General features: G+C 51.8%; 1 protein-coding gene across 1 annotated transcript in view; it reads left to right on the forward strand.

The window, feature by feature from the left end:
- Nucleotides 1-27,387, forward strand: part of KSR2 (kinase suppressor of ras 2) — a 288,408-nt gene that overhangs the window by 167,292 nt on the left and 93,729 nt on the right. The window contains exons 7-11 of the mRNA XM_034791563.1: nt 3,215-3,298; nt 9,338-9,405; nt 9,579-9,677; nt 12,137-12,255; nt 21,642-21,810. Of these exons, the coding sequence (XP_034647454.1) occupies nt 3,215-3,298; nt 9,338-9,405; nt 9,579-9,677; nt 12,137-12,255; nt 21,642-21,810 (539 nt within the window). The remainder of the gene's footprint in view (nt 1-3,214; nt 3,299-9,337; nt 9,406-9,578; nt 9,678-12,136; nt 12,256-21,641; nt 21,811-27,387) is intronic.

The following is a 27,387-nucleotide window of genomic DNA, read 5'->3' on the forward strand; positions in this document are numbered from 1 at the left end:
ACACCAGGCTCCTGTAGTGGCAGGCAACAGCCTTCCTATTCGGTAGTATGCTCTATCCTATTCTCCGCAGCCCCTTGGTCCCCATTATCCGGGTCAGAGGCATGCCCCTGGTATGTGTGTGTGAGACAGAGAGCTTCACACCTGACCCAGCAATTTATTCGCATTTGATTGTGACCCATGAACAAACTTCAAAACTGACCGTTGTGAAGAGCTGAGATCCAGAAAACATGTGTAGCACACAGGGACTCCAGTCATAGACTGGGAGCCCATGGTGCTAGGTACTGTACAAACATACTGAAAGACAGCCCCTGCCCCGAGCAGCTGACACTAAGCAGAAAACTCGCCCTAGGTGGCGCCATTGCAAAGGACCCAGGGAAAGCAGGAGTAAGTCAGATGTGTGGCTGAAAAGCATGTGGTGGGAGGGGAGGGATGCAGAGTACTTTCCTATAGCAATCCAGCTTCAAGTCCTAACTATCTTGAATATTGGAAAAGGAGTGAGCCCTTGAGACAAACGTCTCACGCTGGCAGCAGATTCGCCAAGGCAGCTACAGTATCTAATCTGTTTGTGTCCCAGCTTCACACGCAGAAGAGAAGCTGTTCTTGTTAGACGCCACTGGCTCTGTTGTTTGGGGTTTCACACCAGCCCTGAATGGGAATCTCTTTGCTGGGAACTTGCAATCAGAGACCTGATCTCTCCCCTCCCAGCCTTACTGAGTAGGTAGCTGGGGGAGTTTTACATTTTGCCTTAGCACCCGGGGGCCCATGACACGTTCATGCCAGCCTGACTGACTGGAGGGGGGCAGGCTGGTCAGAGCCCCCTGTCACACATCTCCTCTCAAATTGTGCCCGCCTGCCAGACCTCGGTGCTCCTTTCTCGAGTCCCACGGCAGCAGGAAGTGGTGGGCAGCCATAACAGAAATGCCCAGCAATATATTAAGGTCGTGGGGATGGTGAAGCAAAGGGGAAACTTGTCAGCTTCATCACCCTCTCCCTAAATGTTATGGAGCTAGATCCTCAGCTCCTGCAAATCAGCACTACTCACGTGACGTCACAGCGGAGCCACTGTCCCCGGGCTCTAAGGCACGGGTGAGGAAAAACCCTCTGGTGGTCATCATGCCCTAGCGCCCCCAAGCTTGCTGGCCAGGGGTTCGATGGGGTGAAACATGGAGCCCATTCAAGATGCATCTGTTCAGCCACGTTACTCAGACTGCACTAAACTCCCAGTTGCCAGCATGAAAGGTCATAAATGGGGCCACCCCAATTCCCTCCATCTCCAAACCAGAGAGAAAACTAGTTGCAGAGGGCAGAACACTTCTGAGCTGCTTCCCGGATTGTGTAATTTACTGAGTTAAAACCTCTGACGCAGGCCAAGCCAGGGGCAATAAGCCCCATTGTTTCTCTTTCTCCAGCGCAGAGCTGGTGGGCAGGGCAGGAGCGGGTGCAGAGGGATCCCCTTCTACTTCCAATGTGTAGTCGCAGCATTCTCGGAGCACATTCCAAGTCCATTTCAGCTGAGATGAAGTTTAGACGAGGCTTGAGTTGAGGTCGATAGAGATTGTTGGTTATCTGTGGCCTGCCACCCCGCAGTAAACTCCACACAAGCAGTTTGCTGCTTTCATATGTACCCCGAGAAAAAGGAACGGAAAAGGCCTCACGCTGCAGTGGGGTGACATGCAGGCATCAGTTCAGCTGCCGGAAAGGACCGTGGCACTAGGCTGTGGCTCGAGAGGGGTGGTGGGGGGGTAAGGATGTTCTTCCCCCCCCCGCCCCAAATCAGAGCTTTCATCTAGATGGAGTGGGAAGCGTCTCTCATTCTGCCCATCCTCATCCTGCAGCGAGGGCGACTCCTTTCCAGACCTCCTTGAGGGTGCTCACGGTTATGTGCTTTCCCTGTCCAATCGTTGGGAGTTATTTGTATGCCTTGGGACCCCAGCAGTGATCGGAGCCCCCTTGGCAGGCAGACATTCCCTGCCGCAAAGGGCTTCCAATCCAACTCAACCAGGCAAAGGGGCGAGGCCAGGGAGCGTTTTAATACCCATTTTACAGGTGGGGACTGAGACATGGAGATGAAGGGACTAGTTGGATCACACAGGGAGTCCATGAGCTGGGAGCTGAAGCCTCTTTGTGTGGCTCCTGCATATAGGAAAAAAAAGTTTGGACAAAACTTTTTTATTTTTTACTGAAAAATGCAGATTTGGGCACCGAAACATTTCGGAAATTCATGTTAAATTCTCCATGTTCTCCCCCTCCCCCTCACACACACAAAGTTCTGGAAAAGTCGAAACATTTTGATTTAAAATGACTTTTTGTTTCAGATTTTCCTTCTATTTTTATTAACATGTTAAAACCCTGGAAAATTATATGAAACATTTTGTTTGATTTGAAACAATTTCCCCCTCCACCCCCACAATATTTTGGTAGGGCCACTGAACCGAAAACTCTGTTCCTGTCAGTCATCCTGGCTTTCCCGCGTGTGAGCACCCTGCCCGGTCTGTGCCTTTGGAGGGAGGATGCTGCTAAATCCCGGCTGCTCGGGCACAGTCCCACGTGTGCTTAGGTTTCATGGTCCCTAGCTGAAGGTTGCTTCTAGTGGGTTGACAAAGATCCAAATGAACCCCGTCTGTTTAACACAGACTGACAAATGGACTAATGTGGCTGTGGCTAAGGGCACATTAACACGAAAGGGAATCTAGTTTGTAGTTGTCAAACTCCTTCAAATTTCCCAGTTCCTTCTCCTTACTCCTTCGCTGACGTCAATGTCTGTCAAACGCCATTTCCACCCGCGTTCAGCTGGGTGGCAAGGCCCGAGCTCTAGGGTCTGTCTGCACTGCAATAAGACACCAGCGGGGGTGAATTTCCGAACCTGGGTCGGCAGCTTTGGGCTTACGAGGCTCACGCAGCAGCACTAAAAATAGCAGTGAAGATGCTCGGGCTCTGAGACCTGGCCTAGGGGTAGGTCTCGGAGCCAGAGATCGAGGCCAAGCGGGAGCATCTACCCTGCTGCTTTTTGCACCGGGGCTGCTGCGGGAACCTCACTGCTCTGGTTTTTGTTTTGGCTTGACTGATCGCTGGAACAGACTCCAACGCTGGTGCAGTGTGAAGAGGGCTAAAGCGTAGAGGGTAGCGATGCTTATAAATAAAGAGTTTCTCCACCTGGGGTAGGGCACAGCAACCTTGTTTGTTCTTAACACTTATCTGATGTTTTCCTCTGCAGATTTTCCACCAAGTATTGGATGTCTCAGACATGCACCGTCTGTGGGAAAGGAATGTTGTTTGGATTAAAATGTAAAAACTGCAAGTACGTCACGGTTTCTAAGCTGGCTTTGTTGTTGCTTAATGTTGCAAAGGGAATGACTGGGCCGTCATCTCCTGAGCGCTCTGGGTGTGTTTTTTCTGAATGGGGCTCAGACGTACCAGGCCCTGCCATTGTCTCCCTTCTCATCTGCATGAAAAATTCTTCCCATGACTTTGAGATAAGCAAAACGCCCCTAATGGCTGAAGCCCAGAGTTCATCCACCAATTCCCCCCCACGGCCCTGCCCGTGCAGCTCAACATCACCGGTCCTAGGTCGGAGGAGAAGTTAGTTCAGGTTCCCCAGCCCGTTCAGCTCTCTGCTGAGCTGCCGCTCAGGGTGGCCTAGCGTGAGGGTTGATTTTCAGGAGCTCAGGCTGACCTGAGACAGCAAGGGCAGTTCCCACTGCGCACCCAATGCCCCCTCAGCCGATAATAATTCTCAGGAAACCTTTTGATTTCCCACCAGGTTCTCCTGGTGCCTCCTCCTCACTTGGGTGTTTTACCCCCTCATGGGCTGGATTCCAAAAACCGAAGCAAACCAGGAAGCAACCTCTGAGTGTTTGAGCTTCCCGGGAAAGTCCCCTGGCGTGCTCTGAGCCCTGTTAAGTCTCTGCCTTTCCTCAGCAACAAGAGCTTGCAGCAGGCAGGCAGAGGCGCAGGAACTGAAACACGACTGAACCTGCTGAGGGCCCACAATGCAGGCTCAGGCTGCTAGTCATTGTGTAGTCGCAGCCGGGTCCTGGCTTGCATAGCGGAGACCCTGGCTCCTACCTTAACCCCCTTCTCCAGTTCTACTCCGGCTGCATCTGCCTCACTCACAACTTGTCTTTCTTCGCAGTTTGGAAGGTCAGGATTTCCCCCCGGCGGGGATCGCCCCGGCTGGGTGCTGCCGCACCTGGCTGACACAGAGCCCAGCCGGTGCCTCTGTTGCAGCAGACTGATGTGCTGGGCAGGGCAGGGCAGGATTCCGCAGGCCTAGCCGCTGGTTAAACCCCATGGTGGGGTGCATTTTACATTAGCGTTTCTATTTGATCATGAAGAACGACCTGCCCCTTCAATGGCTCAACAAATCCAGAAGGGCTTCCTTTGCCCATCGTTCTGGGTGAAGGTGCAAGGTGCTGCATATTTCAGCCGAAACCACTGCAAAAGCCTAAAATGGGGCTCACTTCAGCCAAGCTCCAGAGAGGCAGAGAACAAAGCCCCCTAGATCTCTCCTCTGCTCCAAGTCACTTCCCAGGGATCCAGACTCAGACCCTGCTTCCTCCCAGCACATCCTCTTTCTAATGTGCCGGGCATGGAGCAAACGAATGAACTCCTCCCTCCTCCCAACTAACGAGCTAACCTAGCCCTGCTGCTCCACAAATCCCTGCCCCCTGGGCTGGCAACTGTGGGGCCTTCCTTTAACTAGAGGGGAGAAGGTAACCCCCATTCCCACTCCCTCCGGGCAGGCATGCGTTTGTTTTTGTGTAGGGTGCACAAAATGAGGATTACAAAATTCTGATCACATTGAATCAATTTGGGAGAGGAAGGTGGACAAGAGCTGATTGGGAGAGCACCCTACTCCTTGCCCCAGTGGAAAGATTGCTTTGAAGGCTAGTAATTTGGGGTGTCAGAGGATGGCTGACGAGACTTGTGCTCGGGTTCCTTGATTCCAGTGGCAGAGACCCCAGCAGTGTATTGTGCCCATAAACTCAGAGGGGGGGGGGGGAGGGGAAGGTCTAGGACAACAACTGATCGGCACGTGGCTGATAATCTGTCCATTCCTGCTGTCTTTTCGGGAGACTCAGCCCATGGAGAACCTTGGTTGAATTTAGCCTTCTTTTGTGTTACCTAGCAATAAATGAACTCCTGGCAGTAATTGTGTTTGCTGTACAGCTCTGTGATTGAATCTGAAAGTACATTAGTAATGGATAAGGGGGTAATTTTATGCCTAGGAATAGCATGTGTAACTATGCGAGCCGAGAGTGAGGTAGTCCAGTCTCCTGCTCCGGGGTGTAACGCACACTTCCTGGAAGAATAGGAAGGAATTCTCTCCCCCCTCCCTGACATGCATGCCGCACAGCTGGGGAGATGCACTGTCTTCCTCTGAAGTTTCAGGTGCATGTCGCTGCTGGAGGAGGGATAACCAGACCTGAGAGACTCATGATAGTTCTGACCAGTGTGGCAGACCTGTGGTCTGTGTCTAGTTGATCTATCTGTAGTGTCCTTTTGCCCTAGTACAGAAAATCCACACCGTGCTTAGATGATTCCAGCAGAACCCTTTGACTGGACATTAAGCCAAGGGAAGTTGTACCTTCTGTCTCTCTGGGAGCAGCATCAGGCCCTAACTCCGAGGGCACTGTTGCAAGGTGCCAGCCTCGGAGGTGAGCGCCCTCCGCTCCCACTGACTGCGCAACTCACAGGATCAGGCCTTTTACATGCAGTTGGTTGCTCTGCAGTATCCCACCACCTCTTCCATATCCCTCTAGTTTCCTTCTGCAGGGCAACACTGATGGATTTCTGAGCTTTCCCGCCCCCGTGCCTGGGGCGTTCCACTCGCCGGCCTGTAACGCTTTCTCACACGGCGCCTTGGCAGCCGAGCAAGCCAGGAGGCGAAACAGCTGTGCCAGCAGATGAGAGTAACTGAGATGAATTGTGCGGTACCCAGAGTGTGGCATAGCTCAGAGCTTTGGATGCGTCTCGATTTATGGCATCGGCGCCTTGAGCTGCCTTTTCTCTTTTATGGCATCAGCAAAAGTCTTACAAGCTCCTGTTTATCCGGGAAGCTCATTGTGCTGTAGAGGATCCAAAGAAACATAAATCGCAATGAGGACGTGATTTAACGGAAATGGGCCGTTCTTCGGAGGCCACAAAGATGAGCAGGATTGAAAAGAATAGTGGGCCAGATTCTGATTTGTTACACCGCTCCGATTCCGGAGAAACCCTGCAGGAGTTACTCTGGATATCGAAGATATCATTTGCTTTTCTAAGGCTAGGGAATATGCCATGTCACTGCCTTGTAACTGAGTCAATGGTCACTTCTTAATGGTGACCACTTTTATGTTAATTAAATATCGAGTTAGGAAAATGAGGGGAGGTTTCACCTGGTGCAATACACGATAGCATTGCATAGTTAAAGCTGATCCCAGTGTTCTGATAGTGATGTTGCCAAGTACTTTTTGTAACCTTTTTTTTTTTGGTACACCTTTGTAATCCCTTGAGAATTAAATGCAATTCTCTGTTAATATTGTTCTGTCCAGCTTGACAAACTCTCACCCCTCCCCTGTTGTGTGCAATTGCGTTGAAATGGATCGTTCTGATTAACAGTGGCAGCTTCTCACTGGCAGAAATGGACACCCGGCAGAAGGAGGTTGGAGGGGCCTGGGTTAGAACAGAGAGGTTGGTGGGATTGGAACCCGCTGCTTTAAACAGCACGGGGGTCAGAGGGGCATTGGCAAAGTGAGAGTAAACCAGAGGAGTGCAGACCTGTATCTCGGGATGGAAATGCACTAGGCGGGAGGCTGTGTCTGCTTCTGGGTCAGCCTCGTACGAGCACTTAGAAAAAATCACATTAATTGTGAATTTTAACAAAAAACTAAACACTAACGAACTACTCCAGTTCCTCACCTTTGCCTGCCCAGCCAGGACTGGCTCTGTTCTTCCCTGTAAAGAAGCAGGTTACCAAACAAACAACTCCCCCTCTTCCCCAAAGCCTCAAATATCAAATTAATCCTTCGCTCTGCCTCTAGGAATCTCTGTATAATGAAATCTAACACACGAGGCTCCTGAATTTTCATTACCCAGCTCATTGACTTGTGGCCGCTTTTTGGATTTTTTTTTTTTTTTTTTACTCCCTTGACCCTGTTTCTTTTATAATATTGGTTTTTCCTTTGCTTTCCATGCATGAGTACTGAGCGCTGATACAGCCCTGCTCGGCTCTGGCCCATTGGGGCAGAATGGGAGGCTGGGACTCTTACATTCTTAATTAGGACCAAGTGAAAAGGTTTTAGGGGCATAAGAGCCTGCTTATGTCTATATGTCTGAACCAGGGGTGAAGCCCTCAGTAGACTCATATTCCCGCCTGTGTTAAATAATAAAGGCTGCGTAGAATATTAAATGAATCAATCATAGCTTGAAATGGTCTAATCATTTTTGTTAACTGGTCTGGTAATAAAGCCATAAGGAACATTGCAGCAGCAGAGAGAAATTGCAAAACAGAGGGAGGAAGAGCAGGGGGCTACCTAAATATTTTTCCTCTGCTGCCATATGCTTTAATTAAGTGCAACCCAGCATTAGCTCTGGGTAATATTCAGTAGGAAATAGCAAAGAGCGGCTCTCTGCTCCCTTTGTCTCAGGCTGGATTGTCAGAAATGTCAGTTTCCGCAGCTCTGAGCAGTAATGAGATTGCTGGGTTTTCCTAGTAGAGGAAGAAGGGTGCTTGGGCATCTCTTTCAGTTCACTATGCAGGATCACAGCAGTGAGGGAACAGAGAGACCCACTAGAGTGCCGGGTGGCTCTCCTTGCCAAGGCAGATTTAGTTCCCCTTTTTAACAAGCTCAGAATGCAAGCTGGGTTGGGCCAGATACGTTCTTGGGAAAGCCCATGGTGAAAAAAGTCCAGATGGTGGAGGAAACTCTGTGGGTGACTGGCTAGCTATCACTGCTACAGGGAGCTGGAAATGAGCCAATCCCCCCACATGGCACTAGGAGAGAGCAGCATTGGAAGGGATCACCATTTTGGGTGAGGGCTAAATCAAGGCTTTAACCATTTGTGGCCTAGATCCCATGGAACTTTTCACAAAAGCAGGGAGGCAACCCTAACTGAGCCTAAATTCCGTGGTTACTTTAACTAGCTAAAGTTTCCCCCCATGATAACTTGGGTAGTCGGGTGCCTTTAGAAGCTCCCTCCTCCTCCCCCAAAGATTCACTTGACAGTTCAGGGGGGATGGTCCAAGCCAAATATACGTCTGGGCGCTGGGTGTCAGTTACTAATGAGGGGAGCTGGGAGCGCACGTTACAGGGGAATCTCCGTAAAGGGGAGAATGGAAGCGTCCCAGAGCACATGGACCCCTACCCGGGGAGCTAGCGTTTGGGGATAGCTTAAAGGATGTGTTTTGCAGTTCGCTCATTTTTCAGCTCCTCCACCTCACGCCCCAAGTTGGCTGGGAGGGGGAAGGGCAAATAGACCTTGTCTGAGTGGGGTCAGTAATCACAAGGTGATCCAGTTGCTTGGGCCCCGTGAAACTACTCTTCGGCTGTTAAGCAGACGACTGCATTTCTGTGATGGGCAAAATGATCCCATTGCAGTTCTCCCAAACCCATAGCTATCTGAATGTGTTATTTTCCTCCAGGATGTTCTGATCGTCAGAGTTGTACTGTACCCCTCCCCCTGTTCAGAGTCAATAGACATGATTCACCTGCATGGGACTGATGTGTTTTTTCATCTCCTGCATGGGTTGGGTGGGGGAGTATTGACTCCCAACAGCAAGCAGTGGCTGTGCTGCAGCCGTCCTCTCCTGACAGCTCTCCTGGGGTGGGGAGTGGCTCCAACTCTGGTCATGGTCCCATAGGAGCAGGTGGACTCTGAGATTTGCTAAACCAGTGCATCTCCTAGGTGCCCTGTCTCCTCTCTTCCCAGCCAGGGCCCCCTTGTTTCCGGGAGATGTACCTCCCACAGCCACTACCTTCTGGAGGCCCTTTCTACCATCTGGGACCTGCAGCCCCAGTTCCACCTACTAGTACAGTGAATCTAGCCCCATCTTTGGATGAAAGTTGCCGAGGGGGATGCATCGTTTGAAGTGACAGCTGCAGGATCTGGTGGAGCCAGCAGGATGCCGCCAAGCCCTGGTGCTTGCCCCACACTGTTGAGCAGACAACGCCGCATGAAACAAAAGCGACTTGGAAGTTAGCTCGAATCACCACCATCCCGTCTGCAAAAATCATTTCTTTCTGCGTTAGGGTTCCCTTGTTCTCAGCTGGCCCGTGTGTGACAGTCCCGCCTCAGCTCTGCCCAGGGACTGTGGTGGATCCGCCTTCACATTTGTTTTTATTGCTTCTTCTCTTAGGCTAAAGTGCCACAACAAATGCACCAAAGAGGCCCCGCCCTGTCACATACTGATCATCCACCGTGGAGGTAAGAACCCCTTTACTAGCTTTGGCTTCCTTGATGTTTTTGCCAGGTAAAAATTTTCAAAAGCACCTAAGTGACTTAGGAGCCTGAATCTCCATTGACAGCCAATGGGACTTAGGCTCCTACATCACATAGGCACTTTTGAAAATGTTACCGACCATCTTTTCCGCTTATAGGGAGACGAGCTGTCCGATGCGAGGCAGATTTGCATTCCAAACCACTTCCACCCACCCTCCCCCTGCCACCTTTTCTTTTCAGATTCCCCACAACGCGGGGTAAGTGCAACAGGTTTGAGCCTTTTGCTAACGTTGAAAGCTGGCCTGGGTGGAAGTTTGGGACCCTAGCTCTGTGGTGGCTCTGTTGATGCATGTGGGTCTCATTTCACGACATGAAACAGCAGCGTTAATGTCAGGCAGTGGCACATTCAGATGCTAATTGTGCTATTGAAATTGTCTGCTTTCGTCTCCTCCAGGAGCGCAGTTCATAAATATGAAAAGGAACGGGGCACATTTACAAGTCCAGAAGGGAGGCTTTGCACCAGGAAGAGTTTTTTCTTTTCATTCGAATTCTGGCTACGTGTTCCCAGGGCAAAAGGGGGTGGTGGTGGTTTGAGATTACCTAGGGGGAATTAATTTAAATTAAAATTAATTGAAATTAAGATTCCAAAATATGCATATAATTTTAGCTATAATAAGGCCATTAGAGTATGTTAAATACCAACTGATTATTAAAAACATATTCATTGAGAATAACCCTTTTTGCTATTTTAAAAAAAATAAGTTACTTTTTGCACCTAATGAGGCCGGCTGTGCTCTGGAATCTAAAATTCAGAATGGGGCATCATCTAATTCAGAGGTGGTTCACTTCTTTTCACATGTGGGCTGCCCTGTAGCGCCCCCAGTGGTAGGGAAGAGACAGGACTCCACTGCTATGAATATTAAGAGGATAGTTCTGTACTATGGCTGTTTGACTCAAACAGACCCTATGGCTCTCTCTAGCTCCCAGACTGACTAATGGTCAATGCTGCCTAGCGTCTCCCAAAGTCCTGGCCTGGAGCAAGCAGTCTTGGAAGGGACTGATGATTACTCGCCCTGCCTCAGGGCTGCTTTGTAAACTTAACTGCCCTTCCAGTTGCTGGCTTTGCCCACCGTTTCTCATGCCAACTTTTCGGCAGGTTATTTCCTTGTTGATTCCTCTGTCCCCGTGAACTGTTGGCAGGGAAAAGCAGGTGACTGTGCTCATCTGGGCTGCAGGCATGAGAACTCCAGCATCACTGTCGAGCACTGTCCTGGGAGATATTAGACCCTGGGGCAGGGGGGCCGCGTGTCGTAGTAGCATCATAGCGGATGTGATAATTTGTCTCAATAATTCGTCATAAAATCCACCCTTGGGAAAACTACACCCAAGAGTCAAGTGGAAATAGGGAAGGGCTGTCCTGCTCCGTGTGGGAAAGGGGAGAAGCTTCTAACATGGAGGCTATGGGGGCCATAGCAAAAATAGACTGGGGAGGAGCAAGGAGGAAAGCATGCAGGCGTTGGGTAAGATTGGCAAAAAGGGCTCTGAGACGGTCCTGAAACGGGAGTGAGGTCCCCATGCTAGGGCTCATCGGAGGCAGGGCCCAATTGCCTGCTCAGCTAAGACATGGGGATGGATCCCGGAAACATGAGTGGTGGCAGGGCAGAAGTTTGCATCGGGATGAAGCTCAAGACAGAGGCCTCGAATATAGCCAGAGCCCATGCCATTTGTCTGCCTTGGTCACCCCTGGGGCATGTGCTAGTGGAGCAAGGGGAGAGGGTGGAGTGATTCCGCAATCCACAAGGGCTAGTGCTCACAGCAGGAAAGCAAAAGAGTTTTAGCGGTCAGAGAATAAACACTTAAACTCCCCCTGACCTGGGGGTGGGGTGGAGCGTGACCTTCCCAGGGAAGGCGGCATGCCGTGAGCCCATGAGAGGATGAGCAGAGCTTGAGCTCCTCCTTCCCTGCGGCTTAGAGAGCGCCCCTGCTACACGTAGCAACAAGGCCCCGTTGTCTCACTGCTACAGATCAGGAGGCATTCGACTGAAACGAGTGGAAAACTGACGTAACGCAGAGAATCACACCACAGACGGGAAAGCGGGTCTAGTCATCATGGTGCAGAATAGCTAGTGGCATGTTTTGTTCACAAATATTTACTCCTCGCTGGGTCAGGAGACCCAGCTCACATAAGCTACCTTCTGCACTGATGACGTTAGCCATGTGATCAGAATAAACCAACTTGTTCCTCCTTGAGATGGGAGCCGCCGCCTTACAGGATGAAATTCACCCCTGGGCACTACGTAAATCCCACTTGAGCCCTTCGGCGTTGAGTCTGATTGGCTCCTCAGTGTGTTCTGATTGGCTGAGGAAGGTTCTAATTGTGGTGGGTGTGGGGAGGAGTGTAGATACAATCTGGCTTCAGCTGGCGCACTGTGTTCCAAATGTCCCAGGTCATTATGGTCCCACGGCGGGGAAATTGACAGTTTCAGGAGGAAGGTTAAGCTGTATAACGAAGAGGTTACTTTGGGGTTTAGCTTAGGTATTGTTAGAAATTCAAGAAGCAGACCTGGATTGTCTTCCATGTGCAGGGCTCCTATGGAGAGCGACCTGCACTCAGACCTGAAGTTCTGTTTTGAAGCTTTGATGTCTCTCTCTCTCTCTCTCTCTCTCTCTCTTTTTTTTTTTTCAATTCCTTCCCCCATCTCCCTTCTTGATCCAGCAAGATTAGTCCGGACAGAATCTGTGCCGTGTGACATCAACAATCCTTTACGAAAGCCTCCCAGGTATTCCGACCTGCACGTCAGCCAGACCCTTCCCAAAACCAACAAAATCAGCAAGGTGAGGCATACCCTCCTCCTCTCAGTGGGCTGTGCAGTCCCTCAGAGCCCTTCTCCATGTTGGTACATTGTGACTTATGCACAGGAACAAATGCAAATGCGAATCCCAGGTAATGAGCGAGATGTCAATGGCTTCAAGACACGCGGGGACATGGGTGGGGTTCCTTACCCCTAGGGTGACCAGACAGCAAGTGTGAAAAATTGGGAAGGGAGTGGCGGGTAATAAGAGCCTATATAAGAAAAAGACCCCAAAATCGGGACTGTCCCTATAAAATGGACATCTGGTCACCCTATTTACCCCCTGCCTACCCTCTCCAAAAGGACCAGCAAGTAGTTGTGGTGGCTGGCGTCACCATCTGGTTATGGTATCAGAGTCATGGTCAGAGGTGAAACTAAGCCGGTTCGGGCCGGTACGGCGTAGCGGTGAGAAAGTGGCGGCCGGTTCGGGCCAGTACAGCGTGCCAGTGAGAAAGTGGCTGCTGGCTCGGGCCGGTACGACGTTGCTGGTGAGAAAGTGGCTGCCAGTTCGGGCCAGAACAGCGTGGCGGTGAGAAAGTGGCGGCCGGTTCGGGACGGTACGGCGTACTGGTGAGAAAGTGGCGGTCGGTTCGGGACGGTACGGAGTACTGGTGAGAAAATGGCTGCCGGTTTGGGCCAGAATGGCATACCAGTGAGAAAGTGGCGGCCGGTTCGGACTGGTACAGCGTGCCAGTGAGAAAGTGGCGGCTGGTTCGGGCCGGTACGGCGTGCCGGTGAGAACGTGGCTGCCGGTTCGGGCTGGTACGGCGTGCCGGTGAGAAAGTGGTGGCTGGTTCGGGCCCGGTATGGCGGGCCGGTGAGAAAGTGACGGCCGGTTCGGGCCGGTACGGCGTGCCGGTGAGAAAGTGACGGCCGGTTCGGGCTGGTACGGCGGGCCGATGAGAACGTGGCTGCTGGTTCGGGCCGGTATGGCATGCCGGTGAGAAAGAGGCGGCCGGCTCGGGCCGGTACGGCGTGCCGGTGAGAAAGTGGTGGCCGGTTCAGGCAGGTACACAGACAATGTTAAAGTGCTGTCACGGCAGTGCTTTAAGCACCGTACTGGCAGGGCCACTGATGCGGGGGAGGCAAAAGGGGAAGCTGTCCCGGGGCCCGGCGATTGAAAAGCCCCGAGCCCTTTAAATCGCCGCCAGAGCCCTGGGTGGCATGGGCTGAAGGGCTGGTTGTGGGAGTCTGGCCCCAGCCATGCCTTTCCTGCCCAGGAGTGAAAGTAACTTAAAGGACTTACCGGTACTCCGGAGTCCCTAAGAGGGGGCGGGACATCAACCGAAGAGGCGTGGCCTCTACTGGAAGAGGCGGGGCCTTTACATCCCCGGGGACTTTAAATCACCGTCGGAGGGGGGCTCCCAGCTGCCGCCGCTACCCTGGGGCCTCTGGCGGAGCTTTAAAGGGCCCGGGGCTCCATTGCAGTAGCGGCAGCCGGCAGCCCCTGGACCTTTAAATCACTGCCAGTGCCCTGCCGCCGCTACCCCAGGGCTCCAGCAACGGGGCTCGGGTGGTGATTTAAAGGCCCTGGAAGGTAGTGGCAGTGGGAGCCCCAAGCCCTGCTGCCGGAGCCTGGGGTAGTGGCGGTGGGGCTCCGGCGGCAAGTTAAAGGGCCCAGGGTGGTAGTGGCTGCCAGAGTCCCAGGCCCTTTAAATAGCTGCCGGAGCCCCGCCGCCGCTACCCCAGGGCTCCGGGGATGATTTAAAGGGTTAGGGTTAGGGTCTGTAGCTGCGGCAGGAGCCCCGGGCCCTTTAAATCACTGCCAGAGCCCCGCCGCTGCTTCCCCAGGGCTCCGGCAGCAGGGCTCTGGTGGCAATTTAAAGGGCCCAGGGCTCCAGCCACTGCTGGGAGCCCCCGGCCCTTTAAATTGCCTCCAGGGGAAGCCGATCCGCCCTGGTACGGCACACCGGCTCTTGCCGGAACACTGTACCAGGGCGTACTGGCTTACTTACACCTCTGCTCCCACCTGAGGCCCCGCCCCTTCCGGGGGCCCAGAGCTACCCGCTCACACCTTGCCAGGAGCCCGGCTGCCCTGCGTACTGATAAATCCTTTAGGTTACTTTCACCCCGGTCATGTTTACCGTAATCTGTTGGGATACTGCAGTTGGGGAAGTACGAAGCAGGCACAGACAAGCTGTTGAGAGACCACAGTCCTGCTTCTGTGCCAGTGATCTTAATTCGAAAGCATCAGGGATGAGAAATGCTGACTGGGGGCTAAGAAATACTGTCTCCAAGCAAGCTGCTTGTCAGAGTTTTCCAAGAGGCCTGGGCAGCTGTTTAAGTGTAGCCATAAACTGGGCATTAAAAGTTGCCAAGTGTGCCGTCCTAGTGGGTCGGAGCGTGCGAAGTTACACAAGAACTGTTCAGCTCTTCACAGTAGGTCAGGACTCCTGAGACTCCTTAGACTGAGCAGAAATTGGCCCATGTAATTCACTCCAAAGTACATCCAAGCAAGCCCCCGCCTTGAATTCAAGTGGATGCCAGGGGTGCAAGTGAGAGCAGAATTTGGCCCCAAATCTGTGGAATCTCACTCCTTATTGCTCAAAAAGAACAGGAGTACTTGTGGCACCTTAGAGACTAACAAATTTATTAGAGCATAAGCTTTCGTGGGCTACAACCCACTTCTTCGCCAGCCACTCTCTTGACTGGACCCAACTGTCATGTGCTAGGCCCTTTTGGGAAGGAGAGCTGGTCTTGTGGGGCAAGCCCAGGACTCTGGGAGTCATGTGACCTATGCTTCTATTCCTTGTTCTATCACTAACTTGTGGTGTGACCTCGGGCAAGTCACTTAACCTCTCTCTGCCTTGGTTTCCCCATCCATAACATAGGAATGCTACTGATTTCCTGCCTCCCAGGAGGGTTATGAAGCTTAATCCATTTGGATGGAAAGCGCCATAAAATTCAACATGCTGTTACTGTTTGGCTCCTTTTTAGTTCAGGGGCAAGAGTTTCTTGACCTATTTTCCACAGGAAAAGCAGTGACGCCCTCTGTACTTCACCCTTACGGTGTATGGCTCAGTCCTCCTTCCATCAAAGCCCATGGGAGTGTTGCAGGTGGCCATTGTCTGCCTGGAAGCATCAGAAGTTAGTAGGTGTTAATCCTGTTGGGAAATGTTTGTGTGCTTTGCTGACGGAGGGCCCGTTTACATGTGGAATTATTGAGGAGGAGCTGTTCCTGAAAACTCCACAGCTGAACACCCTTCTTCTGGAATAAGTTGTTCTGGGACAGCAGGCACTCAGAGGCAAGTGGTGCATTGCCTTACCTGGGTATAAGGGAGGTGGGAGGAGCTGTCTAGAGAAGGGCCTAGGGTACGGACTGTGCAGTCCTCATAGAGGAACCTTTGGAACTGCCAAGCCTGAGATTTCCCCTCGCCATCAGAAATACCCAGGAAAAGCTCTGACTATTACAGAGCACCCAATAGCACCAATTCCCAGGTGTGATTCTCTCTGGAAGGAATGCATTCACGATTGCTTCAGCACCAGGAGAGTGTTTGGAAGGGCAAGGGCATGTGACTAGTTTTAGGACCCAGTGGGTAGGTGCAGAGCTATTCTGCTGATTCACCTTGGCAGTTAGACCAGATGAGTCTCTGCAGCTCCACATCAGGGGTATAAAGGACTGAGCATCTCCACGAGACGAGAGAGCCAGAGGGAGGGACAGGATATCTGGCTTTTATAAACTCTTAAGTTTGCAAGTGCCTTAGGCCTCCAGTACTTTAGTTAAAATTGAAGGCAAATGCCAGGAAGTCTGTATCTTCATTAGGGGGAAAAAACCTGTGTTCTTAACTGGAGTTAGCTAAGCTAACACTTTAGGTCCAGTTTTCTTTTTGTTAACTCAGCCTGGTAACTCAGGTGAAAACTGCAGACTCCTTTGTCTTCCCTAGGATTTTACTTGGCATTAGCTAACCCATGATAAGAACACACCTTTTTCTCCTAGCAGAGAAAAGGCCGAAGAAGCAATGACCTGGTGAGTGTGAGAACTCCAGCCAGGCACGAAGCCACAGTCATAAACCTGCCTATCTCAGCCCTGATGGGTTGCACTTACCTACCAAAGAATATGTCGTATGCACTCGCTGCTACATCTTCCTCTCTCCTGTCAGTGCTCCCACTCCTCTCCTCTGCCCCACTGGATTCCTTCATCTCCTGGCCTCTCCTCTGTAGCGTTAAGTACTCCTAAGGACGGGCTCTTGGAGGTTGTGCGGTGAGTGCCACAACCTGTGCTGGCTACACAGCGTGAGGCTGACCTGCGTGAAGGTGAGGAGCTGCTGCTTATGCCTCGTTCCGTTCAGAAGCAAATGTTACCATACGACAGGCCTGCTGGAACACAGCGAGTCCTTGGGAACAGAGTGTGAAAGACGCAGGTGAGCTGCCTGTTGAGTACAGCTGATCACAGCCTGCAAAGATCTCTGTAGGGCAACAAGGCTGGCTACCACACTTCATGCAGTAGTGATCATGTGTACTTACAGATCACCCAGACATGAGTGAGTTAAATCCTGCCACACTCCCATGTGGGATGTAAGTATCACCTCCTTTATTTTTCAGAGAGCAAAACGGATGTTGGGGCACACGGGTTACGTTTACAAATGCTGGTTCACTTGAGGCACCTTGATTCTGGGGTGCCTAACACGAGACACCGTGGGCCTGACTTTCAGAAGAGCTGGGCCCCTGCAGCTCCCAGTGACTTCAGCGAGAGCTTGGGATGTGCGGCACTTTTGCAAAACAGGCTCCAGGAATCTGACGCTGCACATGTGAAAACGGGGAACGCTTCTGCAAATGTAAGGCTAAGGGACTTGCCCCAGAGGAGTGAGTGGCATCTCCAGGCGAGGAGCCCAGGAGTCTGGAATCCCTGAGATCTTTCTCCCTTAGAACATGAAATGGACAGAGCATTGGGAAAGGATGAGCCAGTGTTGACCATGGATGTCTTACCTTTGTTATAGTTCCCTCCTCGCTACCCTGCATTTACTGCTACGGATGTCACTTCCCCGTGAAAGGGCAGAGGGGAAAGTGAGCTTTCCCTGGGCTATTCAGCTGGGAGTTGAGCTTTGGTGAAGTGTCTTCCATCTGAGGATCTCAATCAGTAACTGAGCTTCCCAACAAGTGTCTGAACTGCCATTAGCCTCTAGGAAACTAGGGCATGGAGATCAGTGACTTGCCCAAGACCATGGAATGAGTCCGAGTCGGGCCTACAGCCCAGATTGCCTGACCCCTGTTGTGCTGCGGTAACTAGTAGGCTACACTGCTGCTCTGGCTGTAGAATCTGATTATTCCTGACTATCTTAGGCGGCTTTAAAGGAGCGGCTCCAAATCCTGCCTCTTTGATCTGAAGAATAAACTTGTTGAGGCCAGGCCCAGATCCTGCTCCCCTCTAAGTCAGCAGCAAAACAGCCATGAGTGGTCCTCGCGTTCTGAAACTCTCCCAGCTGGTTTCTTAGGGGCCCTGCACCTTCCCGTTTGGGCTGCTTGCTGGCATTGCCTGCAGATGCCAACGAGGATCATTCCCCTGTCTGCCATGGAAACATGGTGACTTTGGAGTGTGTGCGTGGCGGGGGGGAGGGGGAGGCTGGCAGACTTTCCTCTTTGCAACAGCACCTTCCAGTTTGCTCGATGGTCTGTTCAGCCATCTGCTGGGGCAAAACTTCGCAGATGGCTCTTTGGGTTTCCAGGCACGTCTGCTTCTCCAAAACACCGAGGGACTGATCTATATTTCAACAAATCTGAATAGAAACCTGTTTAGGGGGTTGTAAACCAATGAATCATAAAGAGCTGCGCTAATTGAAGAAGCAGGCACGGGCCCTGTACAATAAGCGGCGATGCTAAGACCGCTTCTCTAATGAGGTCAGTAGTTACGCTGCAGAGCAGACACTGCAAACACAAAATGTATTGGGCTCTTTCTTTTAAACGCTTTCCCCCTACTGTTGCTCTATGTCTTCTTCATCTCTTAGGAAAGATACAGATTTTTGTACAGTCTCTGGTCCAAATTTTGCTCTGTTACCCCAGTGTAAATCTGGAGTAGTTTCATTGGCCTCAAGCGTTACTCCAGATTTGCACCGGTGTAACGGAAAGCAGCACTTGGCTCACCACCTTTCCACCCTCCCTGTCAGAGCTGCCGTATGTGAACGCCAGTAAGCTCGGGCTGAGATTAGCCGGGACATAGAGTATCTAACACTGCACCTGTTGGGTTTCCAGTGTGTTTGCCAGCAGGGGAAAGGCAGTGTTTGTCAATGTTATTTGCTTTAACAGCTTAAAAATAAAACGGAATGAGTGCTTTCGAAATAGCTTGTGTACCACTGGTTCTGCTTGTAACTCTCCAGAGGCAACAAATCTAACCTGAATTTCTGTGCTCTCCAGGCTGTCTAAAACTTTAGTTAAAAATATTAAAAAATAAAACCTACAGAAGCACAACAACTTGACCATGTTCCTGCAGGGTCCATGGAAGCTGATAAGGCCAGACCTAACCATGCACCTGGCTGGTTCTTTCTCCTGCTCTGTGATAGTAATAGTAATGGTGCTCACATTTATTCTGGATTAAATCTGACAGAGCCTGTTGAGTCCAGATCTGTCTAATAGGGAACTTAGAAGCCTCAACAAGTGATGGGTCAGGCAGCATATGGCTTTTCATTCATTCTGAATGGCAAATTTCAAAATCTTGCTGGCTGGCTGTGTCCATACCTAGAAGTTTAAAGGCCTGATTTTCAGAGACGCTGAGCACCTTTGCAAATCACTCAATAAGGGGTCTTCGGCACACCTTTCCTCACGACTCTGCTGTTCCAGTGACTGCTGGATACTGGATGATTCTCTCTGGGATGCAACCTCTAAACCTGTGGCTCTTGGAAAATTCCAACTGGTAAAATTACCTGATTTTCTTAGGGTGCAAATGATTTGTGTGGGTCCCCAAGAGACAGCAAACCCATATGGGAGCTTACAAGTAAAAAAAGCTACAGCGTCCTTTCAGTGAATTGTCATTTTGGGCCCATCATACTTTATCTTAATAGAGGTCATCATGGGAAGCGGGCTGGGCAGCAGGTAGGGCGCTAAACTGGGACTCAGGTGACCAGGGTTCTCTTCCTGGCTTTGCTACTAGCCAACTAGGTGATGTGGTGCAAACTGCTTCACCTCTTTTGTGCCTCAGTTTCCCCGTCTATAAAATGGGTATAATGATGCCCATCATGTAAAGCACTTTCAGACCTATGGATGAATCATTATATATGTATTTTACTTTGCCTTTGCCACTCATAAAATCACATCAGCCATAGCCAGCGTGTAAAATTAAATCGAATATTTCCCATTAGGCCAAGTAATAGCTTCTATTTTGATACCTACTTCTATTAAAAAAATAGTCCCCCAATCTCCTATTGTCTTACCACCCCACTTCAGCCCAGCCTCCCGCGCCAGTTAATGGTGGTGATGCTTGTTTTCAGTATGAATGTGACTGTAAGCGCCATGGGGCAGGGATCTCCTCTTTATATCCCTAAAGCTCCTTAGCATCAATGGTACTATATAAATAAGAGCACAAATCTTCATTTCTACTTGCTCTCAGAGCTGACTTGGAAAAACCCTCAGGACAAGGTGCTGTAAATAGAAATATAGCACTGCCTTCCCTGAAATGTTACAGTCACGTTGGCTTGTTTGAGCCCCTCTCGGTGACCTGCTTGTGACCAGGGCCGGCTCTAGGCACCAGCGTTCCAAGCATGTGCTTGGGGCGGCACGTCTCAAGGGGCGGCATTCCGGCCCTTTGTGGCGGGCACTTTTCAAGGGGCGGCACTCCGGCTTTTTTTTTTTTTGCTTCGGCAGCGGCACTCCCTCCCCCCAACCTGGAGTCGGCCCTGCTTGTGACTCTGGCCAAAGATTTTCATAGTGACCAGGGATTTTGGGTTCAGCTTGAGACAGCTTAAAGGGGTCTGATGTTCAGAGAGGGCGTGATCAGCATTTTCCGAAAATCAGGCCCTTTTAAGGTGCCTGGAGTTGGACAACAAAATCACTAGCCGTTTTGAGAATCTTGGCCTCTACTTTTCCTTTGCGCGGGTCAGGAGGAATGTGGGCACGGCCAATGTAGAGAGAGTCTAATATTTCAAGGCAGGTCATACCCTGTTCCCAGATGTCAATATTATGGAATGCTGGTCTTTCCCATTACTAACCCATGTTTGTTTGGATGTGAGGGTGGTGGGGAGACAGGATTTCCTTATTTTAGAGCGTGCTGACTTCAAACCTGTCCTGCTGGTTGAGAATTTTAATGCAATCTAGTTTTAAATCATTCAAACCAGATTTGTCCATTGTCAGATGGAGAGCACATTTCCAGGCGGATTCTCCTCCACTCAGCACACCAGGGAGCCACTGATTGCAGTCAGCCATTCCTTCCTCCTGGTCGGCCTGCGCCATTGGGAGCAGGCAGTGTTCTCTAGACGGCATTGTCTGTGCCGAGACGGGGAGAATGGCTGTCTGAGGCGCACTCGCTCCTGGGGAGCCAAGTTAAGAACAAGCCGCGTGTAATAAAACACCTTCGCTTGGCTCACCCTGAAGTTGTGTCTCTTGCCTCAGTTAAATGGCCCACGAGGAAGGATCAGTTGAGAGAGATTAACAGGCAAAAGCAGGCAGTGAGGAGAACGGGGCGGTGTTTTGTATTGAGAACACTGACCAATGCTTGCAAACTTAGGTGCGTGAAGTTAGGCACCTACATCGCCTACCCAACGGTTTCATTTCCAGGCATGCCGAGGGTCCATAGTGGCTGCTGATGTCCGTAGATGCTGCCAGGGGCCCAGCACCCCAAACATCCAGCCAAGTATGTCGGTGCCCGACTTCCCACCATGGCCTTCCCAAGTGACTAGTGATTTTGGAGGTGTTCCTCTTTGGGTGCCCTGGCCCTGGTTTACCAGGGCCCTGGTTCCAGAGGGTGATGCCTCAGCAATATCACTAGCCATTTTGGAAAATGGTGGTCTCCGGGGCCTCATTCTTTAGCGTCAGCTGCGTCTGAAGCCACTGGAAGCTGCCGGTGCTCAGCACCTCTGAGAATCAGGCCCCTCCATCTGAAACGTTGGCTGGACAGAGTGAGAAAAGTGGTGAAACAGGCCCCGTTTTACCTTGTTTGGGGCTCCCAGCTGCTGGGGTGAGCAGAGCGCTCGTACCTCACTCTATAAAGCAGAGCGGCCGCTGGGACTTGGGGCCAGATGAATTGGCAGAGCCTGTACGGGACAGACTGGGTGGCAGTGTTTGCTGCAGCCCCATGTTCCTCCTGCTCTGAAAGCCCCAACCAAACAGTGACTTGGAACGCTGCGCTGGTGACAGAGCGTGGTGAAGTCGGTCTATCTGCACTGCTCTCATAGGCTTGTGTTGTTTTTCCTTCTTCCTCTCCCCCTGCCCTCCTTGTTCCTGCAGGACCATATTCCGGTACCCTATCAGCCAGATTCCAGCAGCAACCCCTCCTCAACGACATCCTCCACCCCATCCTCGCCGGCCCCGCCGTTACCGCCCAGCGCGACTCCGCCATCTCCCCTCCACCCCTCTCCGCAGTGCACGCGGCAGCAGAAGCAGTTCAACTTGCCAGGTACCTCGCTGCGGGCAGGCTGCCCCCACAGGAGGCGCCGTGAGGGGCTTTGAACAAATCGCTCTGTAGCAAAGGCAGTTATCAGTCCGTCACATGGAACTTGCTGAGTCCCCCATCCAGGGGGGAGTCCATTCCCAGGGCTTGGCAGGGATCTCACCTGAATACGTCCCCAGGGCAGGGAGCCGAGCTTCTCCCTCATTACCGTTATGGAATGCTGGGTCTGCTTCTGGGATCCAAACAGGATGTTGAAAAACTTGTGAAGGGTTTAGAAAAGAGTGACATGACTGATTCAGGGTCTGGAAAACCTGCCTGATGGGGAGCGATTGACAAAGCTCCATCTATTTGTCCAAGAGAAGGTTAAAGAGGTGACTTGATCTTAATCTACAAGGGGAAGAGATGTCCGAGAGCAGAGGGCTCTGTAATCTAGTAAAAACCATAACTAGATCCAATGGCTGGAAGTGGAAGCCAGACAAATCCAGGCTAGAAAAAAGGGGCGGGGAAAAATTTGAAGCGAGTGTAATATACCACTGGAACAACCGACTAAGGGACGTGAGGGCTTCTACATTGCTTCCAGTTTTTAAATCCAGTCTGGGTATCTTTCTAGAAGAGATGCTCTAGCTCTGCCAGAAGTCGTGGGCTTTGAGGCAGGAGTGATGCGGGGAGGTCCTCTGGCCTGCGTGACGTAGGAGGTTAGACCAGATAATCTCAGCGGTCCTTTCTGGCCTTAAGATCTGACTCCTCTTGTCCAAGTGCAATGCCCCTTCCTGGGTTTCTTTGAAATTCACCGGCCCTGCACTCCAGTGGGAGGCTTTGCGTGCACTCAGCTCTCCATGATTTGCAAAGTGTGGTCAGAGGGAATACTGGCTCTCTCAACCAGCCCCTCCTCTGCCCCATAGAAGGACCGGGAGTTAAATGGGGGTGGGGATTAGCGGTATCCTCCCCAAACCAGCTTCCCCCCACTTGAGATACCAATGTGGGGACACGGCTGATCTTTCATAACGCGATGGCACCTTCCCTTTCTTTTGCATGCTTTCGGCAGTGAAACAGTGAGCAGTGTTGACACGTCCGCTGCCATCATTAGACTCCAGAGCTAGTTGCACATTAAAATGGACAGGGGCAGTTCCCCCTTTCTGAGCTATTGCTTTAGGCTGTATTGGTTCCATTCCATTCATGTTCTGAAGCTCGACTGCACAGCCAGAAGGGCGAGTGTGACAATGTTGGGACTCACCACCGCAGCGCCTCCTACTGGTCGTCTCGGGGAATTGGTTCGATCCAGTAGAGCGCCCCCTTCTGGTGGTGTCCCGTCTGTTGTCCCGCCTTTGGTTGGCGTGTGGACCCACGTTGCTCCCGACACACAGTGTTCTCTTCTGGAACACTGCCCTCCAACAGTGTCCCTTTGTCCATTCACACCCTCTTCCGGGGGCTGGATGATCAACAGTCCTACACCTCCAAGTCCGATCCCTACAGTCCAGGATCTGGTGTAGCTTTGGCTGGCCGCTCCCTGCGGCCTATGGCTGGGTGTACTGCCAAGGGGAACAAGGGGGGGGACCCAGGCCCGCCCACTACTCTGAGTCCCGGTCCAGAGCCCCTCTAGTGACAGCCTCACTGTCCTCCTTCTCCTTCCTCCTCTGTCTGTTCCTCTGGACCGCTTCCCCAACGGCCCTTCTTCCCGCTAGGCCCTTTCCTTCAAGGCCTGCTGCTGGGCAGGCTACGGAGTAGGACCTTCTCCCGCTCTCCAAGGCTGGCCTGCACTGCGCTGCGCTGCGCTGTCCATGGTGCTGGTCTCCCAGCTCTGGAGACAGACCTTCCCCTATGAAGGCCTAGGACAGACTGACCGCTCTCTCCCTGAGCAGTCTTTTATATGGCTGAGCTTGGCCCTGATTGGCTGTCCCCAATCTGGGCTCTGATTGGCTCGCAACAAGCCCTTCTCTTATTGGATGCCGGGATATGCAGGCACCCTGGCCTGCCGCAGCCCACACTCTCCAGGCGTGGGGCAGCCGCCCCACCACACAGAGGTATGTCCTCAATGAAAGCCTGGGTTCTGGTGCACAAGCTGGCTGCCTCCGGAAAAGAACAGTCACTGAATCCCCACTCACTGGCCCATTTCAACCCTAGAGGGAAGCACCACCTCTAGGAGCAGGAATTCTCTCCCGGCCCATTCATTCTCTAGGCAGGCAGGCCATTCTTCATGGCCCAGGCAATACTCGCCCATTCTGGTGATCCTGCCAGTTAGTGCCCGTTTGTTCTTGGTAGTTCCTGTGTCATAGAAACCCATTAACCAGAATCAACACCCATTTTCTTGTTGAAGCCCTCTAAACAGCCACCCACTGATGACCACTTTCACCTTCTGTCAGCCAGGGCTGGAATCAGACCTGTGGCCCAGCAGCGTGGTCAGTGGCTTCTGAGCTGCACTGGTGATTTTACTTTGTGGCATGCGTTCTCAGCCTAAGGGTCACCACCAGACCATGAAGGGCCATACCCATCCTCATTGCCTTATATGGGAGCAAGGTAACATGGAGTCCCAGGAGGGAAACAGTTGGGTACAGCTGTCCTAAAGAAACCAGATCTTACACCTTTCTGCTTGGCTACGTTTGATCCTGCCCCTCATCTCCTTGAATCGCCTGGAAAGGCTGAGAGATGCGGGGAGGGGGATTGAGCTGGGAATAAGTAACGGTCACCAGAGAGGTAGCAGACTTTGCCAGATGGGGGAGTGGGGAGAGCAGCTTGCCAGCAGCAGCCAGGGTCTCCCGTCTCTAAGCTCTCTGAGCTGCCTCCTTTGCAAACAGTCTGTAGCCTCCCCTCCCCAGAAATCCACATGCAATTGGCATTCATTAGAAAGTCAGAATGGACAATTGAGGGAAACAATGAAGCCATGGGAAGTGCTGCAAGGAAACACTTGAAGACTTGATGGCCTTGTTGAGAGTTGCTTGAGAAGGAACAGCGAGTGCTCAGGACAATGTGCGGTATTGGGTGGCATTTGTTTTTTTATCTAGTAACTGCACAGGGCACTCTCTGTAAGATATTTCCCGATCTAAAACAGGGAAGTCAACGCTTCTGACCTACACACAGGCCCATTAGCAGCTCCTCTTTCACCACAGGTCGTTGGGATGTTTGTTCAACATTTAAAAAAATGCAGGTACGGGACGTTTAACGAGTAAGTGAACGAAGTCTCCTAACTCTCCCGTGTGATAGATGCAGTACGTCCCGCTTATCCCTATTGCACAAATGGGGAAACTCAGGCAGGGATGCTGAGCAACCTGGCAGAGTTGTGATTTTGCTCTAGCCCCTGCTCAGTCCCGAACACAGCCTCCTGAAAGCAACCAACCAAAGGCAATGGCCAAGGCCAGGTACAAGATGCGTAAACAGCGACTTCTGGTTGAGGAAACCCAGAGCAGTGCTGAGGCTTCCATTCGGGCTCCTCGTCTGGGCTGCTTCCCCTAGAGCCAAAGGCTCTGGTTCGCGTCGTGGCTGCACGGTAATAGGCAGAACACACACAACGAGTCCTATCTCTAGACTCTGCTTAATGGCTTAAGTCCACACTGTTGGATCCAGCACCAAGCAGGGGCTGTGCAAGGTTTCTTCATGCAGGGGCACCATGCATCACGATACAGGTTTGCAACAGTCCTGGCTGGGCCATTCCTTGGCCTCCCATGAGCAGAGGCCTGTGGCTTTCTGCTTTGGACAAAGGCTCCTTTGGGGGTAGGATACATGCAGACCATGTCGAGTCCTGCGCTACCCTTCAACAAGTCCTAGTGCATGGGAGGAGGCAGGTAGGGGCAAGCTTTGAAATGTCCCTCCGGGCTCAGTGCTGGCCACCAAGAAACAACCAGCGGTTCCCTGCAGTTTAGAACTGCCGTGGCAGTCGCCGGGGTGCATTTACCGTGATACGGGGGCTAGGATGCTGGGCAGGGTTCTAGTCCCAGCTCTGCCACTGACTTGCTGTGTGACCTTGGGTGGGTCACTGGGCTTCCGTGCCTTTGTTTCCCCATCTGTAACATAGAAGTAATGATCCTGACCCCACCTTTGTGAAGCACTTTGAGGTCTGTGGATGCAAAGCAGCAGGTACATGCTCTTGAGTATTATTACATCCAGTAATTACTTTCAAAGGTAACTGCTAGCAACTGTAGTGACTGAGAGGATTTAAAAGCACCTACGTGTTGTAGTTGGAATCAGGAATTAGGAGGGAATTTACCAACATGCCCTGTGCCTGGTTCTCAGGAGCGGTTTTGTGGAATGGGTCTAGGATATTCCAAAGCGATACAACTTGGGCTAATGAAGGAGCCCCGTTGGCCTGGGTACCCCACTCACTCATCTCATTGTCTCCTCTCCTTCTTCCCGAGTCAGCTTTCTCACCCTATCTGGCTTCCCATTGGGATTGGCTAAACAGAGCCAGTGTCCACGAGGAGCGCGGGAGGTTGAGTTCTCATTAACGATCCCATTTTTAGCTTCTTCTCTTCTCCACTAACAACTCCTTCTCCCCATCAGAGGGACTAGGGTCCTCAAAGTGCTGCCCAGAACAGATTCTGTTGCGGCCTTGATCTGCAATATCATAGAGGCAAAGCTCTTCCCGTTGTCCGACAAGTGTGGGACAGGATGCTTTTGCACGGGCGTGGTCCCCTCAGCTCCGGGGAGATGTGAGCGCCCCCTCCATACTGTCTGCCTGAGGGAGAGATTTCCACACCTGTGTTTTCAATTGTATGTGTTTTAATGATGATGAATTTTGTTTAAAGTGGAAATAACAACAACAAAAAAGTCAGTGGCAGCAGCTTCTTGTTGGAGGCATATGGCCGTTAGAGCCGCCAGCTTGCAGTGGTGGCACAGATGCCCATAACGTGAGTCATCGCCACTGAATCAGACGAGTTCATTCCAATGAGTTAATTAGACACATTGGCATTTGCACGGAGTAAACTCTGGATCGCCTGTCTCCGAGGCAGTCCAGCCTCACTTCCTCTGCAAGGAGCAGAGAGACCAAGTCAGGAAAGCTCAAACTCCCGAAGCTGTTACCTGCGTGGCAACGCAGAGCGAGGGACGCTGTCTTGACGTGTTTCGTTAGCGGCCTGGCGCTGAGTGAGACGACACCGAGCAGTGCTTGGGATGCTTTTTCATCTCTGGGCGAGGGCTAGACCCGGGCAGCCCGTCCCACTGCTGTCAAGATGCTAGGCTCAAGAATTTCAGCTTTCTTCAGAAGCTTTATACAGGGTTAGGAGGTTTGAAATGCAGCGACTTCTCCCCGGGAAGCCAAGAGGCGTCCCCGTTGATCTCCGCTCGGGGGAGAGTAGTTCCCGTCACACCGTCTCGGGAGTTAATCGGGAGATGCGGGTGTAAATCAGCAGAGCTGTATTGGCTTCGGTGGAGCGCTGCGGATTTACACCAGCTGTGCACCTGGCCCCAGGGGTCAAATTCAGCTCTTAGCGTAAACGGGTTCAGCTGGAGCAGAGCGAGGCACAGCTCCACCGGGGCGTAAGTCGCTGTCCCTTGCGGTCTTTAAAGAGTCCATGGTGCTTTTCACAATAACCCGGGGGTCCGTTCTGATGGCCTGGCCAAATTCCTCTGTATAATTATATTTGGGTTCCCTGA

Source organism: Trachemys scripta, chromosome 15 (assembly GCF_013100865.1).
Source record: "Trachemys scripta elegans isolate TJP31775 chromosome 15, CAS_Tse_1.0, whole genome shotgun sequence".
NCBI classification, from domain to species: Eukaryota; Metazoa; Chordata; order Testudines; family Emydidae; genus Trachemys; species Trachemys scripta.